This window comes from Oryza brachyantha, chromosome 1 (assembly GCF_000231095.2).
Source record: "Oryza brachyantha chromosome 1, ObraRS2, whole genome shotgun sequence".
NCBI lineage: Eukaryota > Viridiplantae > Streptophyta > Magnoliopsida > Poales > Poaceae > Oryza > Oryza brachyantha.
The window spans coordinates 11,848,469-11,863,383 of NC_023163.2; the positions used below are offsets into that span (position 1 = coordinate 11,848,469).

Here is a 14,915-nt window from a genome sequence, read left to right on the forward strand (position 1 = left end):
TAGTTTAGATAATTATCCAAATAAAGATATAGATGACCAGATTTAGATGAGCTGCTAAGGATGCTCAGTCTAACCAGCGTAGTCTTATTAGCAATGGGCACCCAACTCGGATGAGTAACAATTTGGGTGAACCTTGACCATTTCACAGGATTGAATGTAGAAGAGATTTGTCTTCAGCTTGTTGCACAAAATCCTATAAAAGATTCATGGTACTAGTAAATAATGATACAACAATAGACACAACTTGAAATATGTGAGTCAGTTAATGATAAAACTGAAAGAAGACAAGCTGGAATAGCTCAGTTGGTTAGAGCGTGTGGCTGTTAACCACAAGGTCGGAGGTTCAAGCCCTCCTTCTAGCGGAATTTTAGAATATTTTTTAATCACAACCTGATCAATAAATTTCACCATAACTTTCAAGTTTACAAGTCAATCAACCAACTTACCATTCAATTTTTTTATTACAACCCAATCAATATAAATCTAACCATGACAATATGTTTACAGCCGAACAAACCAATAATCTGATTGTCCATAATGAACGTTGAATTGGCGAAATTGGATGATTGGGCTGTAACTAGGCCCACGACATTCAAGTTTACTGCAAAATCAACCAACTTATCATTCATTTTTTTATTACAACCTGATCAATAAATTTCACCATAACTTTCAAGTTTACAAGTCAATCAACCAACTTACCATTCAATTTTTTTATTACAACCCAATCAATATAAATCTAACCATGACAATATGTTTACAGCCGAACAAACCAATAATCTGATTGTCCATAATGAACGTTGAATTGGCGAAATTGGATGATTGGGCTGTAACTAGGCCCACGACATTCAAGTTTACTGCAAAATCAACCAACTTATCATTCATTTTTTTAATTACAACGTAATCAATATAAATATAACCATGACTGCTGTATCTACAGCCCAACAAACCAATTTGTCTAGTTTCACGACAACTGTGATAATTACAGCTAGGGATGTAAGTGGGCAAGTCCGCGGACCCACTTATAGGCCAATCAAGTGGGTAACCAGCCAATTAAGTGGATAACCCATGGTTGGTGGACTAGTCCGCTTACACCCCTAATTACAAACCAACAAACCAATTTAGCCAGTTACAGCCCAATCAACCAATTTCGCCAATTATCTATCTGTATCAGTCCATTCAGCCGTGACAGACAAGTTTAGGTTTTAGTAACCTTTTCACTGTCATGGGCCCTATACCCGTGACTGATACGTGTTTCGATCCATTACGGATAAGGGGTTCTGCAGTTATGTCAATAGCCTTATTAACTCCCCGTCCACAAATATTGCAAGTAAAAGAGAATCCCAAAGAATAAAAAAAAATCAATTAATGGTTCTACTACCAAATTAATTTAGGGATATTACCATAAAAATAGTTCCACGGTATTTATTGCTTCTACTCTCTAACCCTACAGTAGTTGTGTCATTGCACTAGCATGCTTGTAATAGTCCAACAACAGTCATAACACCTATCTCGACATGCAATTAACCGCAACCTCACGCAATTAAAATCAGGCTAAATCATACACCTCATGGAATAAATTTTAGGCACGGGCACAGACTTCTAGGACATTCTCAACCCATAACACTAGATGTAGTTTCTATAAACTCCACATCATTAAGGAACTAGTACTAGACACTACTCTTCCAACACAAACACTACTATTTCATACTTCAATTTAATGCTACTTATCTCACATGATATCTTGAATGTTATGTAGGAACCATGTCTCATGCAAGACATGGTTTCATTTTCTTTTCTCATTTATTCACTTGCCACATCATCTTTCATCCTAAATGGCAACTTAATTAATGTTATAGACACCATCCTAGTTATTGGGTTGGGAATGCCCTTAATAAGTTGTGCAATTAAATGGGTAGAGGTGATCGTTGGTTGAAGGGAAAAAAGTATAAAGAAAAAACTATTAGTGGAAGCTTGTGATTGGTTAAAAAGAGAATACGGCCTTCTAACTTGATATATATTTTATGAAAAAAATTTAACTATGGAACTTATTATATTTTGGGATGGATGGGTATATATAGATGATTTCTGGATATTAAAAAATCCTTATATGTAGAATGTTTGTGGATGGATCGAAGAGATCATCTATTGTTCTATGATTTCACTGCCAGATAACTGCGAGCTTGTTTACAAATTAATAAGTGCTCACCACTTGATTTTTTTAATTTCTTCTGCACAATATTTATCTTACAAAATCAGTAGAATATGACTCGTTTGATAACTTGACTAATCCCAGGTCTTGTGTAGAAATAATGTACGTATTTCGATCGCCATCGAACCGAACTCGAGTTGCCTTGCCTCGACGGCATGTCTTAATTGTTCGTGGAATTCTATGTGCATGCATACTTTGCAATAACTTTTCTGCAAGTGCGTCGCCAAAAATTCGTCCAACATTTTTCCAGGCAACGTCGAGAAAATTCTTACACTTCCCGTCTATAAATACTCATACGTTTCACAAAAATTACATACAACATATCAAACAAACCTACTTAGAATCGATCATATAACATAAGTGCGTGATCGAGTAGGCTGGGCATAATTAATTATGGGGGTACCCAAGCTGGCCACCATTTTGCTTGGTTTGGCCATGGCGGCCGCCATGGCGCTCCCGTCTCAAGCCCAGAACTCCCCGCAGGACTACGTGCGCCTCCACAACGCCGCCCGCGCCGCCGTCGGCGTGGGTCCGGTGACCTGGGACCCGAGCGTGCAGGCGTTCGCGGAGAGCTACGCCAGGCAGAGGGCCGGCGACTGCAGGCTGATCCACTCCCCGAACCGGGACAACCTCGGCGAGAACCTCTTCTGGGGCTCCGCCGGGAAGGACTGGACGGCGGCGGACGCGGTGAACTTGTGGGTCGGGGAGAAGGGCGACTACAACTACGCGTCCAACAGCTGCGCGGCCGGGAAGGTGTGCGGGCACTACACCCAGGTGGTGTGGCGCGCGTCGACCGCCATCGGCTGCGCCCGCGTCGTCTGCAACGAGGGCCGCGGCGTGTTCATCACCTGCAACTATAAGCCGGCCGGCAACTTCAACGGGCAGAGGCCTTACTAATTAGCTATATATATATATATATATATATATATACACGGCCTAATTACTTACTATACGTTGATACTTAATTAATAAGATACATATAGCTGCATAAATATATATAAAGACGTGAAAATAAAACGGTGGCCTACTGGCCTGCAGGTCGCCTCCAGGGTCCACGTACCACTGATGATTTAATAAAGTTACATGTCGTAAAACATAATCCTTGGATTTTTTTTATTTAACGTTATATACTTTTCACCATTCATCTTATTTAATTTCTTTTATAAATATGTGAAGTTATAATTAATTCTTAGAGTTTTTTAGTAATAAATAAAATCATAACCAAATAATTCATAATGTTTTAATTTTTTAAATAAGCTAAATAGTCAAACATAAACTTAAAAACACTCCAATACTTACCTTCTGAGAAAGTACCAGGGCCAGATGGTTTCACATGTGCTTTCTTTAAAATCGCATGCGATCACATCAAAGCTGATCTGTTAGCGGCAGTGAGATGGTTCATGAATTTCAAAACCCAGAATTTTCATGAACTTAACTCCGCTAATATTTGTCTTCTACCGAAAAAGGGAGCAGCTACGGCCCCGGATCACTATAAGCACATAAGTTTAATCCACAGTGTGGGGAAAATTATTACTAAGACGCTGGCAAACAGTCTAGCACCTAAGCTAGATCAGATGGTCTCAAATAATCAAAGTGCTTTCATTAAGAAAAGAGCGATTCACGACAACTTCGTCTTTGTCCAAGGAATGATCAAGAAGATGCACCGAAGAAAGGAAAAAACAATGTTCCTTAAGATTAACATCTCAAAAGCTTTTGACTCAGTAAATTGGTCCTTTCTTCTCGAGGTCCTACAAAGACTGGGCTTTGGGCCAGAATGGAGAAGCTGGATAACAAATCTGCTGACAACGTCAACCTCAAGTGTGATCCTTAATGGCATACCTGGAGATGAAATCCAACATGCTAGAGGACTGAGGCAAGGTGACCCCCTATCACCGATGCTATTCATATTGATCATGGAGCCAAAATCTTCAAAGCGGCAGAAGAAGCAAACCTTCTTTCACCGCTTATGCAAAACTAGAACCGTTTTTGTTGCCCACTGTACGTAGACGATGTGCTGGTATTCATAAAACCCTTGCAACACGAAATACAAATCACGACAGTTATCCTTGAACTCTTCACTAAAGTTAGTGGCCTATGCACAAATCTAGCCAAGACGGAAATATACCCAATAGCATGTGCCGACCAAAATCTCAAAGACCTAACAAACTTCTTACCAGCTGGGACGGTCAAGAGTCTACCCTGCACCTATCTTGGCTTGCCTTTACATATAACAAAGCTAAGAAAGGTAGACTTTGTTACTCTTCTGGACAAAGTTGGGGCTAGAATACTGGGTTGGAAAGGAAGATTCTTCGCTTCAGCAGGGAGGAAAACTCTGGTTAAATCGGTCCTAACCTCTATGCCGGTTTATCATTTGACAGCGATCTACACCCCCAAATGGGTCATAAAGAAAACTGATAAATACAGACAAGCCTTCATTTTGAAAGGTAACGATCCAGACAAAGTTCATGCCGACAGCAGCCTAGTAAATTGGCAAACAGTTTGTAGACCTGCAAAACTTGGTGGCCTAGGGATCCTAGATTTGGAGAAATTCACTAGAGCCCGAAGAATTAGATGGCTCTCGTTTCAATGGACGGATAGCACCAAGCCTTGGGCTAAGTTCGAGATCCCATGTGATGATTCGGACAAGAGCTTATTCCAGGTTGCTACACAAATCATCCTAGGAAATGGTAAAAAAGCATAGTTTTGGAACGACAATTGGGTGCACAATCTTAGCCCCAAAATCTTGTCACTTAATTTGTACAAGCTCGCCAAAAGGAAAAATTATTCGGTACACCAAGCTCTCCAAAACAATAGTTGGTTGTCTTCCCTCCCACAGATAACATCCATGTAGGAGATCGATGAACTTGTTTCTTTGGGAGGGATCTTACAAGGAATCAACCTTAACCATAACAATCCCAACAACGTCACTTGGAGGCTGATCAACAATGGAAGTGCATACGAAATGCAATTCACCGGTTCTTACTCACCCATCTGTTTTGGAAAACTTTGGAAGGCAGACTACAAACCAAAACACCGTCAACTAGGTTGGCTCATTCTACACAAGAAAACTCTAACAGCCGAGAACCTCCTAGGACGACACTGACCTTGCAACTGGATATGCAGTCTGTGCGGAGAGGCACTCGAAGACACCACCCATCTCTTCAAAGAATGTAACTACACAACAGAGGTGTGGAACCAAATCTGTTTATGGGGGAAACTTCAACGCAATGGAGCTGCCAAATAACAAGTCCCTACAGGATTGGTGGAGATCCTTTTGCGAGGTTAAGCCAAAATCAAGGGAAAGGAACATAACAGGATCACTGACAACAACTTGGTAGAATGTTTGGCTAGAGAGAAATGACAGAGTTTTCAATGACCGGCATGGTACGACTCTTCAAGTAGCATACAAAATAAAATTAGAGGTTGATTTAAGGCGCTCGAGCTTCCAACCGCCTTGAGAGCTAGACAGTGATACTCCCAGCTGTAATCATCCCTTGTAATCCTCTGGCTTTTTATAACTCCTTTTTTCCTCCTAATATATTCCGGCATGCCTTCTGCCGTCGTCGTTTCAAAAAACAAGAGCTGAGGGAGCGGTGAAAGTTACTCCGTATGGTAGACAATAACTTTGTTTCCTCGCACCGTTTCTGTGAAAAATTGACATGGGTTCAAAGGTGTGCATAATTAGGAAAGCTTTCGATCTGGTTTAGATGTGTGATAGAACATATACAGTAGCAACATAGCTAGGTGTACCCACGTATGTATGCATCAGTGTGATATTTTTCCTATGACATGTCGTCTTGTACTGCAAAAGCTAACACCCCTCCCACATCCCCGTACTCCAAGAGCATGGGAAATGCAGCGTGTTTGGTAGAGCTCCTTATTCTGGGATTCAGTGTTTCTGGTTCTGATACACCATGAATTGGATTCATGATAGAATCAGAATCAATTTCATTACGGGTTTGGCTAGAAATAATAATCTTGAATTCTAATGAGTTTTCGAGATAAATTGTCACTAATACCCCTAGCAGATGAATTTTGAACGTTTCAACCTAAGTTTGGTTCAGTAAGGGTTTGTAGCTGCCCTAGTGGAGCAACCCACCCTTGTAGATCAAGTCCACCAAGCGCAAGCTAACAATCCTGAAATAGCAAAACTCAAGAAAAACATGAGAGTTGGCAAAGCTCGTGATTTCACTGAAGATGAACATGGGACAATCTGGATGGGAAAAAGATTCTGCGTGCCCGATAACAAGGAATTGAAAGAGTTGATACTTCAAGAAGCTCACCAAACCTAATACTCTATTCACCTCGAGAGCACTAAAATATACAAAATGTTAGGGATAAGTTCTGGTGGCTCAGCATGAAGAGACAAATAGCAGAGTTTGCCGTCTTGTGTGATGTTTGCCAATGAGTAAAGGCAGAGCACCAGAGACTAGCTGGCCCACTTTAACCTCTCAAGATTTCAGAATGAAAATGGGAAGAAGTCGGAATGGACTTCATTACAGGATTGCCACGGACATTTGCAGGCCATGACTCTGTCCGGGTAATCATGGATCGTCTCACTAAAGTGGCACATTTTATACCAGTGCATACCACCTACTCTAGGAAAAAACTCGTCGATATTGACCTAGGCAAAATCATGTGTTTACATGGAGTACCCAAGAAGATCATATTTGATCGTGGAAGTCAGTTTACTTTTAAGTTTTGGAATAAACTACAAGAGGAATTAAGCACCCGTCTGAATTTCAGCACCGCCTATATATCATCTGCAGACAGATGGTTAGACAGAGCGAGTAAATCAGATTTTGGAACATATACTAAGAGCATGCGCGCTTGATTTTGGAGGATCATGGGATAAAAGTTTGCCTTATGTCGAGTTGTCATGCAACAACAACTATCAGGCCAATTTGTAAATGACACTTTTGAAGCGTTGTATGGTCGGAAGTGTCGTGTGACTCTCTTTGGGACCAAAACACACAGCATCATGTTTTTGGGACAGAAGTGCTAAGAGAAGCCAAAGAAAAAGTAAGAATCATCCATGACAGATTGGGCAGATTGAAGACTGCCCATAGTCGACAGAACAGTTTTGCTGATAAGCGTTGAAGAGACCTTAGTTTTGAGGCATGAGACTTTGTGTATCTTCAGGTTAGACCGTTGCGAGGAGTCATCGGTTTCAGATGAAAGGAAACTTAGAACTGCGTTTTGTGGGACCTTATCAAGTCAAGGAACGCAAGGAAGAAGTTGCCTACCAGTTAGAGCTACCTGTTAACATGGGCAGAATCCATGATGTGTTTGACATGTCGCGGTTGGAAAAATGTCTATGACTTCCCGAAGAGCAAGTAGATTCAGCACAACTTGATATTCAAGGGGATTTGACTTATGTGGAGAAACCAGCTCGGATTTTGGAAATCAGTGAAAGAAAAATAAGGAACATAGTTATCAGGTTTTGCCGAGTTTAGTGGACTCATCACTCGGAAAAAAAAAGCAACTTGGGAAAGGGAAGATGAGCTCATGGCCACCCATCCGCACCTCTTTGCCAGCTCCTCTAAATCTTGGGGTCGAGAATCCGTTTAAGGGGGTAGGTTTGTCACACCCTATTTTTTTTGTCCTAAGCCTAAAAATGGAAACTCTAATTTGTTCACAGGAAACAATGTTGGTTTAACCAAGCGAAAATAGTCCAAAAGAAATTATTTAATTAAATCATTAAATGGTCGTGTAAATGGATTTTTGTTTTTTGTCGGCTTGAAATTGACTAACGGGATGTACATTTGAATTTCAGCGGAATCACAGTAAAAATTCACCAAATAAAAATCATTCAAAGTTTTAAACGGCAATGGGTTGTTCGAATTCTTTTCCTTTAGTTGTAGGTCTTTGTTTGGGCTAAATTGGAGTTCATTTGGGTTTTTGGGCCTAAAAGCCTGCATGCTCTCTACCTTTGCCTCTCCTCCCTACGGCCGCCTGAACCCTCCCTAGCCGGCACCCCGCCCTCCCTCTATCCCCACCATGCCGCCACCCTCCCTTCCCCTAACCTAATCGTTTTATGATTCCTATTCTTAATTATATTTCTAATCCGGCCTATTCTAGTTTCCTTAGGACTCTAATCCGTATTTCTTTGGGACTCTATCTATTCATTTTTATAGGGAGTGGATTCCTAATTTATCTCTAGTTTTTACCCCTATAAATAGATCCCCAAATCCCACTGTTTTTCCCGTTGCCACTTGTGCCCACAACCTCCCACAAACAAGACGCCTTCCTGCCAGGTCGCCGCCTCCTCTCCCGATTGATGCCACCCTGGCCGCCGCCCTGCTATGCGCCGAAGCCGATGCCGCCTACTGCCGATCGCTGCCTAGGTTCCCTACCGTCCCTGTTCGGCCGAGCCCTCTGCCACCACCCTACCGGTTGTCTTCACTGTCGCAAGCCCCTGGCACCCATCCCCTTGGCTGCGTCCATCCCCTCGGCTGCGCCCATCCCTGTTCTGCCCGAGCCAAATAGCAAGCAGCAGCCCCAAGTTTGCCGAGTTCTCTTGAGCCAATCCTTAGGTTCGCATGTCGTTTTCCTTGCATATCAATCTAAATTTATAGATCATCTAATTGTTTAGGCTTTCTATTCTGTTAGCTAACATGAGATTGACTAGCCATGCATAGATCAGTTTTACATTAAAGTTGTTAAGTTTCCTATTTTGTTAGTCGTTAAATTTTAGTTTAACGGGTCATTAAAATCCTATCGTTGTTTTAGCTGCTAGGTTCACGTGTTCGCGTTTCTGTACTTATTCATCATGTGAATCTCTGGTTCGTGCATGTTTTGGTCTTGTCTTGCGAATACGTGTCCTGTCCACTATTTTCCTGAGTCGTCCAAGTTGTCAATAAAGCCGTTAACCCATTTTTTTGCATGTTAAGTAAGAAAATAATGTAACTTCTAAATTTCATAACTATTTAATCCGAAGTCTGTTTAAGCCCATTTAAATTTCAGTGGATCAATAATTTTGTCAAGAATCCATTAAAATTAGTTTTGTTTCCTATTTTAGTAGTCTTATAGCCTGTTTGTCTTTGTTTTGCTTGGATTGTCGTGTAGAAGCCGGTTCTGTCGAACCGCCATTTTACTTCGAAGTCGTCACGGAGGTTCCATCTAGATGAGAGCAAGGCAAGTAATACTCTAACCTTGATCATATTGATGACATGTTTTAAAAGCTATGTTTTATATTCAAACATGCATTGTTTTGCTAAACTATTTTACTTGGCAATTATCCACTGTAAAGCCGGTGTTTACCAATTATAATTATTTTTCAACTTAGGTAATTTGACTAGAGTTAGACCTAGGTTTGCACCAACGGGCACGACACCGGGTCGGCCATGGCGGCGAATGGACTACACCGACTGCCTAGGCACGACCTAATAACACTCGGGCTATGTCGGGTCAACACGAAAGCATGATAACCCATCATGCTTATTTAGTAAATAAGTATACATTTCTTCCCTCACCTCTTTGGGCTGCGTGAATAAATCTACCGGGCCGTGTCGGGCTCGCCTATTGTGCCAAGGCATCGGCCCAGGTACGACCCAAATATTGGCCCAGGCTGGCACAGGCTCAATCCTCGTCGTGCCCGGCCATGCTTGGGCCGGGCTAGGCCAAATGGTCGTGTTGTGGGCCGGGCCGTCGGGCCTCGGGCCTTATGGCCATCTACACGTTATTTGCGAGGTTTTTAGGGGCCACCCATGTCTTAAATCATGATGAGTAACTATATATAAAAAGAGCTTCCATATTAATTAACTATATATAAAAAGAGCTTCCATATTAATTTTGCATCTACAACATGCTAATTATTTCTATTGCTTTATTTTTTATTGAAATGGCATACACAAATCTATTTATTATTTATGTTTATTATAATTTAGAACTGCACGACTAATTAAAATATTACTTGTATTAATATTTAATTATTTATGCAACTATTCTAATTTATTAAGTATGAACCAAAATGTTTTGTTTTATTAGAAACTATCGTTGTAAAGGTAAACTTACCAATGTAAATTGGACAGATAACCCCATAAGTCATCACACCTCCATTCCTTCATCCAAACGTATCGCAGAATCATTCTATTTCATCCTATGCCTGTATCCAAACAAAAAATAAGGTTTAATTTGCCTCTTTAATCAAAGAGAAAAATTGAATCAATTCATCCCGTGATCCTAAGTTGGCTGTAGCCCATCCTAACTAGTCCACGAAAATAACCTTTTAGATAGAGATTAATTCATAGATATATAATGGAAAGAAGATAGATATAGATACATAGCGTTTATATATCATTATACTATAGATATATTTGAAAGAAACTGATTTGACTTCGTTGTCATCATTATACACACTCAGACAAGCTTTAGCACATGGCATTGCATAGTTTGTCTCACATACATGACTTTCCATCTATTTAAGACATTCCATATTTATATCCTTAGCATCAAATCAGAAGCATAGATTCGACACCAGCAGCACGCGAAAGCCATGGAAATAACAGGTGAGTGCATCTACCGCAGCCCGCCCCTGCTGGTTGCCCCAAGCGAACCGACGCCGGAGCACACTCCTCTCTGCCTCCCCAACCTCGACGACCAGCGCCTCCTCCACTTCCCCATCCTGTATATCTACGTCTTCACCGGCGCACTCGACGTCGACGCCCTCAAGGTGGCGCTCTCCAGGGTGCTCGACTATTATCCGCTCGCCGGCAGGCTCAGGGCTTGCGATGATGCAGGGGACAAGCTCGTCGTCGACTGCAATGCCGAGGGGGCTCTCTTCGCCGAGGGGTTCCTGTCCGGCCTCACCGCCAGGGAGTTCCTCCTGGGGCGTGCCAAGCCTCATGAGTCTTGGAGGAAGCTGATCTACAAGGTGGAGGAGCAGAGCTTCGTGTGCACTCCCCCACTTGTTGTTCAAGTGAGTATTCTTCCTGTTACAACCATTTCTGATGATTGAATACTTCTTATGATTAATAAGAGAAGCCTATGGCCATATCTTATAGGGGCATTTGCAAATTTACCACTCATTTTTTCCTAAATTGCATGGATGCCACTCGAAAGACAGTTCTAATGAAATTTTTATAATTTTCTAGTGGCAGTTTTGTAATAATATTTCAAACCAGTCGAAGTCGAATGAGTTAGCATACGACACTATGTTTCCTTCAGAGTTACACCTATGTATTTCTATATATACACATGTGCTTCTTTTTCGAATACCTACGTGATAGGTCGGGAAAATTCGTATCATTTTGGATAATAACATGGCATCCAAATACTATACTTGACTATGATTTTCTATTGTAATAAGTATAATAAATAAATAATTTTATATTTATTGGAGTACATTTTAAGGCTTATCTATCCATACGGTTCTAGTGTCTTCAAACTAAATATTTAAAGCTATCAATGTTTTCTTGTCTATTATTTGAGTTTTAGTCTATCTCATGTATCAGAGATCCGGCCTACTCCTCAATAGTCGGTTATACTTCCTTTGTGGGTACCTGGTATCCTCGGCTATCCATAATTATTGAGTGCAAGTTTTAAAAGTTTAACTTCAACCTTATTGAAAGCAAAAGAATTATATAACTGGATAGAGCAAGGTGCAGTATGTGGATCTTGTATGAGTTAATGTTGGTAGTATATATAGGACAGTATTGCTGGCATCATATCTTTTACTTGATTGTAGTCATTCTTTCCCAATTCTGCTTCATAGTGATTTGTTGAAATCGAGGAATACTTGTGGTTCTTAATAGTACTCGGGGATGATCTGAAAAAAAAAAATGGGCACCGCCCGCTAAATACTTGCAATATTATGCATATAGATGGTCTACTGTGGATAGTTATATATATATATATATATATGACCATTAAACTAGTCATTAAATTCTGTGCATAATTTAACTTCTTTATGTATAGTATATTTCTGCTATGTTACTCACTATATATAGCTAGTTGCAGCTACATGCATTTATTCAAAATTAAAGTTAATTGCCTCGCATAAAGGGTTGGTTGTAACACAAGGTGATAGTGATATCTGATGTATACTAACCGTAGCTTTTGGATGCAAATTTATCTGACGATGGAGGACAGCTGCGGCGGCACCATCCTCTGCACCGCCATCGTCCACTGCCTCTCCGACGCCTTCGGCGCCGCGCACTTCCTCCGCGCCTGGTCCAGCGCCGCCCGCGGCTCCGAACACGCAGCGCAACCCGTCGCGCCTTTCCACGACCGCGGCGCCCTCGCGCCGCGCCGCCCCCCGCGCTTCGCCTTCGCGCACCCGGAGTACACCGCGGCCGCCATCACCGGAGGCGAAGGCGATGACGCAGCCAAGGAGGCCTCGTCCCGCCTCTCCGCCCCGCCGCTGTCGCCGGTGTCGGTGGCCTTCACCCCGGCGCGCGTCGCGCGGCTCAAGGAGCTGTACGCGCCGACGTCCTCGTCGTCGTCGTCGCAGGAGTGCACGCCCTGGAGCCACCGGCCTCCCTCCGCGTCAAGCTGCTCTTCACCATGAACGTCCGCCGGCAGGTCAGGCCGGAGCTGCCGGGAGGCTACTGCGGCAACGGCTTAGTGCTGGCTTGCGCCGAGTCCACGGCTGGGGAGCTAGCGGCGGCGGCGCCCTACGCCGCGAAGCTGGTGCAGGAGACCAAGCAGCTAGTCGACGATGACTACGTGCGCTCCGTAATCGACCTCCTCGAGGTGCGGCGGGGCTGCATGCCGGACCTGGCGGCGACGTTCACGATCTCGTCGCTGACGCGGCAGGGGCTGGAGGACATCGACTTCGGGGCGGGGAGGCCCGTCCACTTCGGCCCGCTGACCAGCGAGATCTACTGCCTGTTCCTCCCGGTGATCGGCGACCCACGCGGCGCGACCGTGCTTGTGTCCGTCCCGCAGGCCGCCGCTGACAGTTTCGAACGTTGGTGCCTTGATGGACTGGATGCCGTGGACGACGATGACCAGAGTCCAGAAATATATTAGATAGAAACTCAACATAAGACATGGCATCATAAGCAATCTGAATGCCATCTCTCTCGTTCTCTCTACATGTACTCCCTTCGTCCCTAAACGTTAGACGTCGTTTAATTTTTATACATATTTGACTATTCGTACTATTTAAAAAAATTGAAATATGTAAAACTATATATATGCATACAAGTATATTTAATCATAAATAAAATGATTTAAAAAAATTAATAATTATATAAAATTTTTAAATAAAACAAATAGTTAAAAATGTATAAAAAAGTTAATAGTGTTTTTATAGACGGAGAGAGTATATATAAATTGCAATGAAGCGTCCCTATGGACATGTTCTGTTACTTCGTCCGGTCGTAAGTACTGGACGCTTCCGAGCACAGAAACAGTCTGCTCGTATCTTTGTTTTGCTGTCGGAAATGACATATAATTTTGATAATCGACTGTTTTTTTGCCAAAACGTCAGTTGGTTGCGTTGCGACGGGCCGGTTTCAATGAATTATGATTATATTAAAACAGAACAGACATCCAATAAAGAAACAAAGATTGCCAATAATGATTATAGGTATTTATATTTAGGTTTTCATTAATAGTAGACCATGTTTTAGGCTCCAATATAGAATCAGGTATTAGGGTTCAGCCGTTTAGGCACATGTGCCAATAGATAACACAGATTTTCTAGTAAAAGTCATACTCGCCAGCTCTACTACACAACAGGATTTCTAAAATTAAACAACATACATTGCCTAGCAGGATTCGTCCAATTCCAAGAGGTTTTTATAAATGGAGCCGAATTAAAATCATTTTGTTAGAGCGTAGTTAAAAAATAACCGAGCAAAATTGATCTACAGTACTATAGAAATAATTATCCTAGACGTTGGCCCCTTTTATTTCTAGGAGGGCCGTAAGTGGAGCCACCTAGAAAAATCGGCAGACTGGCGCCGGGTCCTTACCCTCAAGGGAAAATGCAATTATTCCATACAGTTGTGTTAAGACGACCGCACGAAAAAATACATCTTCCCATGTGATCGTTTTAAGACGCTGGCACACGATGATGCGCGCCTATATAAATTCTAGCCCGACCGCCACCTCTCCTCCTCTCCCTCGTCGCCGCCTCCTCCTCTCCACCTCACCCTCACCGCCGCCGAGGAATAGATCCGCTGCCGTGGCTTATCCTCCACCCCAAGCCACCTCTCCTCCTCCCCCTCACTGCCGCTGACCACCTCCCCATCGTCGACGACATCGACGATGCCGCCGGCCTCCACCGATCTCCACCACTAAGAAGCCGCCGACCTCCTCCCCCTCAGCGTCGAGCTCCACGACGCCTCCTCCCCCAAGCCGCCGGCCTACCCCAAGCCACCGCTGCTGGCCTCCTCCACGACCGCCGCCAGCGTCCACGACGCAAACGTCGCCGATCTCCTCCACCAAGAAGCCACATGCCTCCCCTGTAAGAGCCCTAGGTTCATAACCAGGTATTTATAAATTCATTTGTTATCCTTTAGATTGCATATTTACTATATTACAATTTGATCATATGCAATAACAAAATTAACTCTAATCGGTAAAATTGAAACCACTTCTATTTGAGCAATAACCTGAACAGAAGTATACATATTTAATATTTTATTCAAATATTAGTTTACTTATCATCACTAAATATAAATTTTGTTGAATTTTAACTCTCTATTTAGGTCTCCTAAAAATTCAAACCAAGTTTCAGCCTAACCCAATTCAT

General features: G+C 42.5%; 1 protein-coding gene, 1 non-coding gene and 1 pseudogene across 2 annotated transcripts; all 3 read left to right on the forward strand.

Annotated features, from left to right (window-relative positions):
• Positions 1 to 288: 288 nt before the first annotated feature.
• TRNAN-GUU lies at positions 289 to 362 on the forward strand. The gene has a single exon. It is a non-coding gene; the product is annotated as a tRNA-Asn (tRNA).
• A 2,171-nt stretch (positions 363 to 2,533) lies between these two features.
• LOC102701587 (pathogenesis-related protein PRB1-2-like) lies at positions 2,534 to 3,308 on the forward strand. The gene has a single exon (XM_006644124.3). It carries the CDS (start codon positions 2,603 to 2,605, stop codon positions 3,104 to 3,106), a length of 504 nt encoding a protein of 167 aa, XP_006644187.2. The 5' UTR covers positions 2,534 to 2,602; the 3' UTR covers positions 3,107 to 3,308.
• A 7,398-nt stretch (positions 3,309 to 10,706) lies between these two features.
• Positions 10,707 to 13,183, forward strand: LOC102713037 (annotated as a pseudogene).
• The last annotated feature ends 1,732 nt before the right edge of the window (positions 13,184 to 14,915 follow it).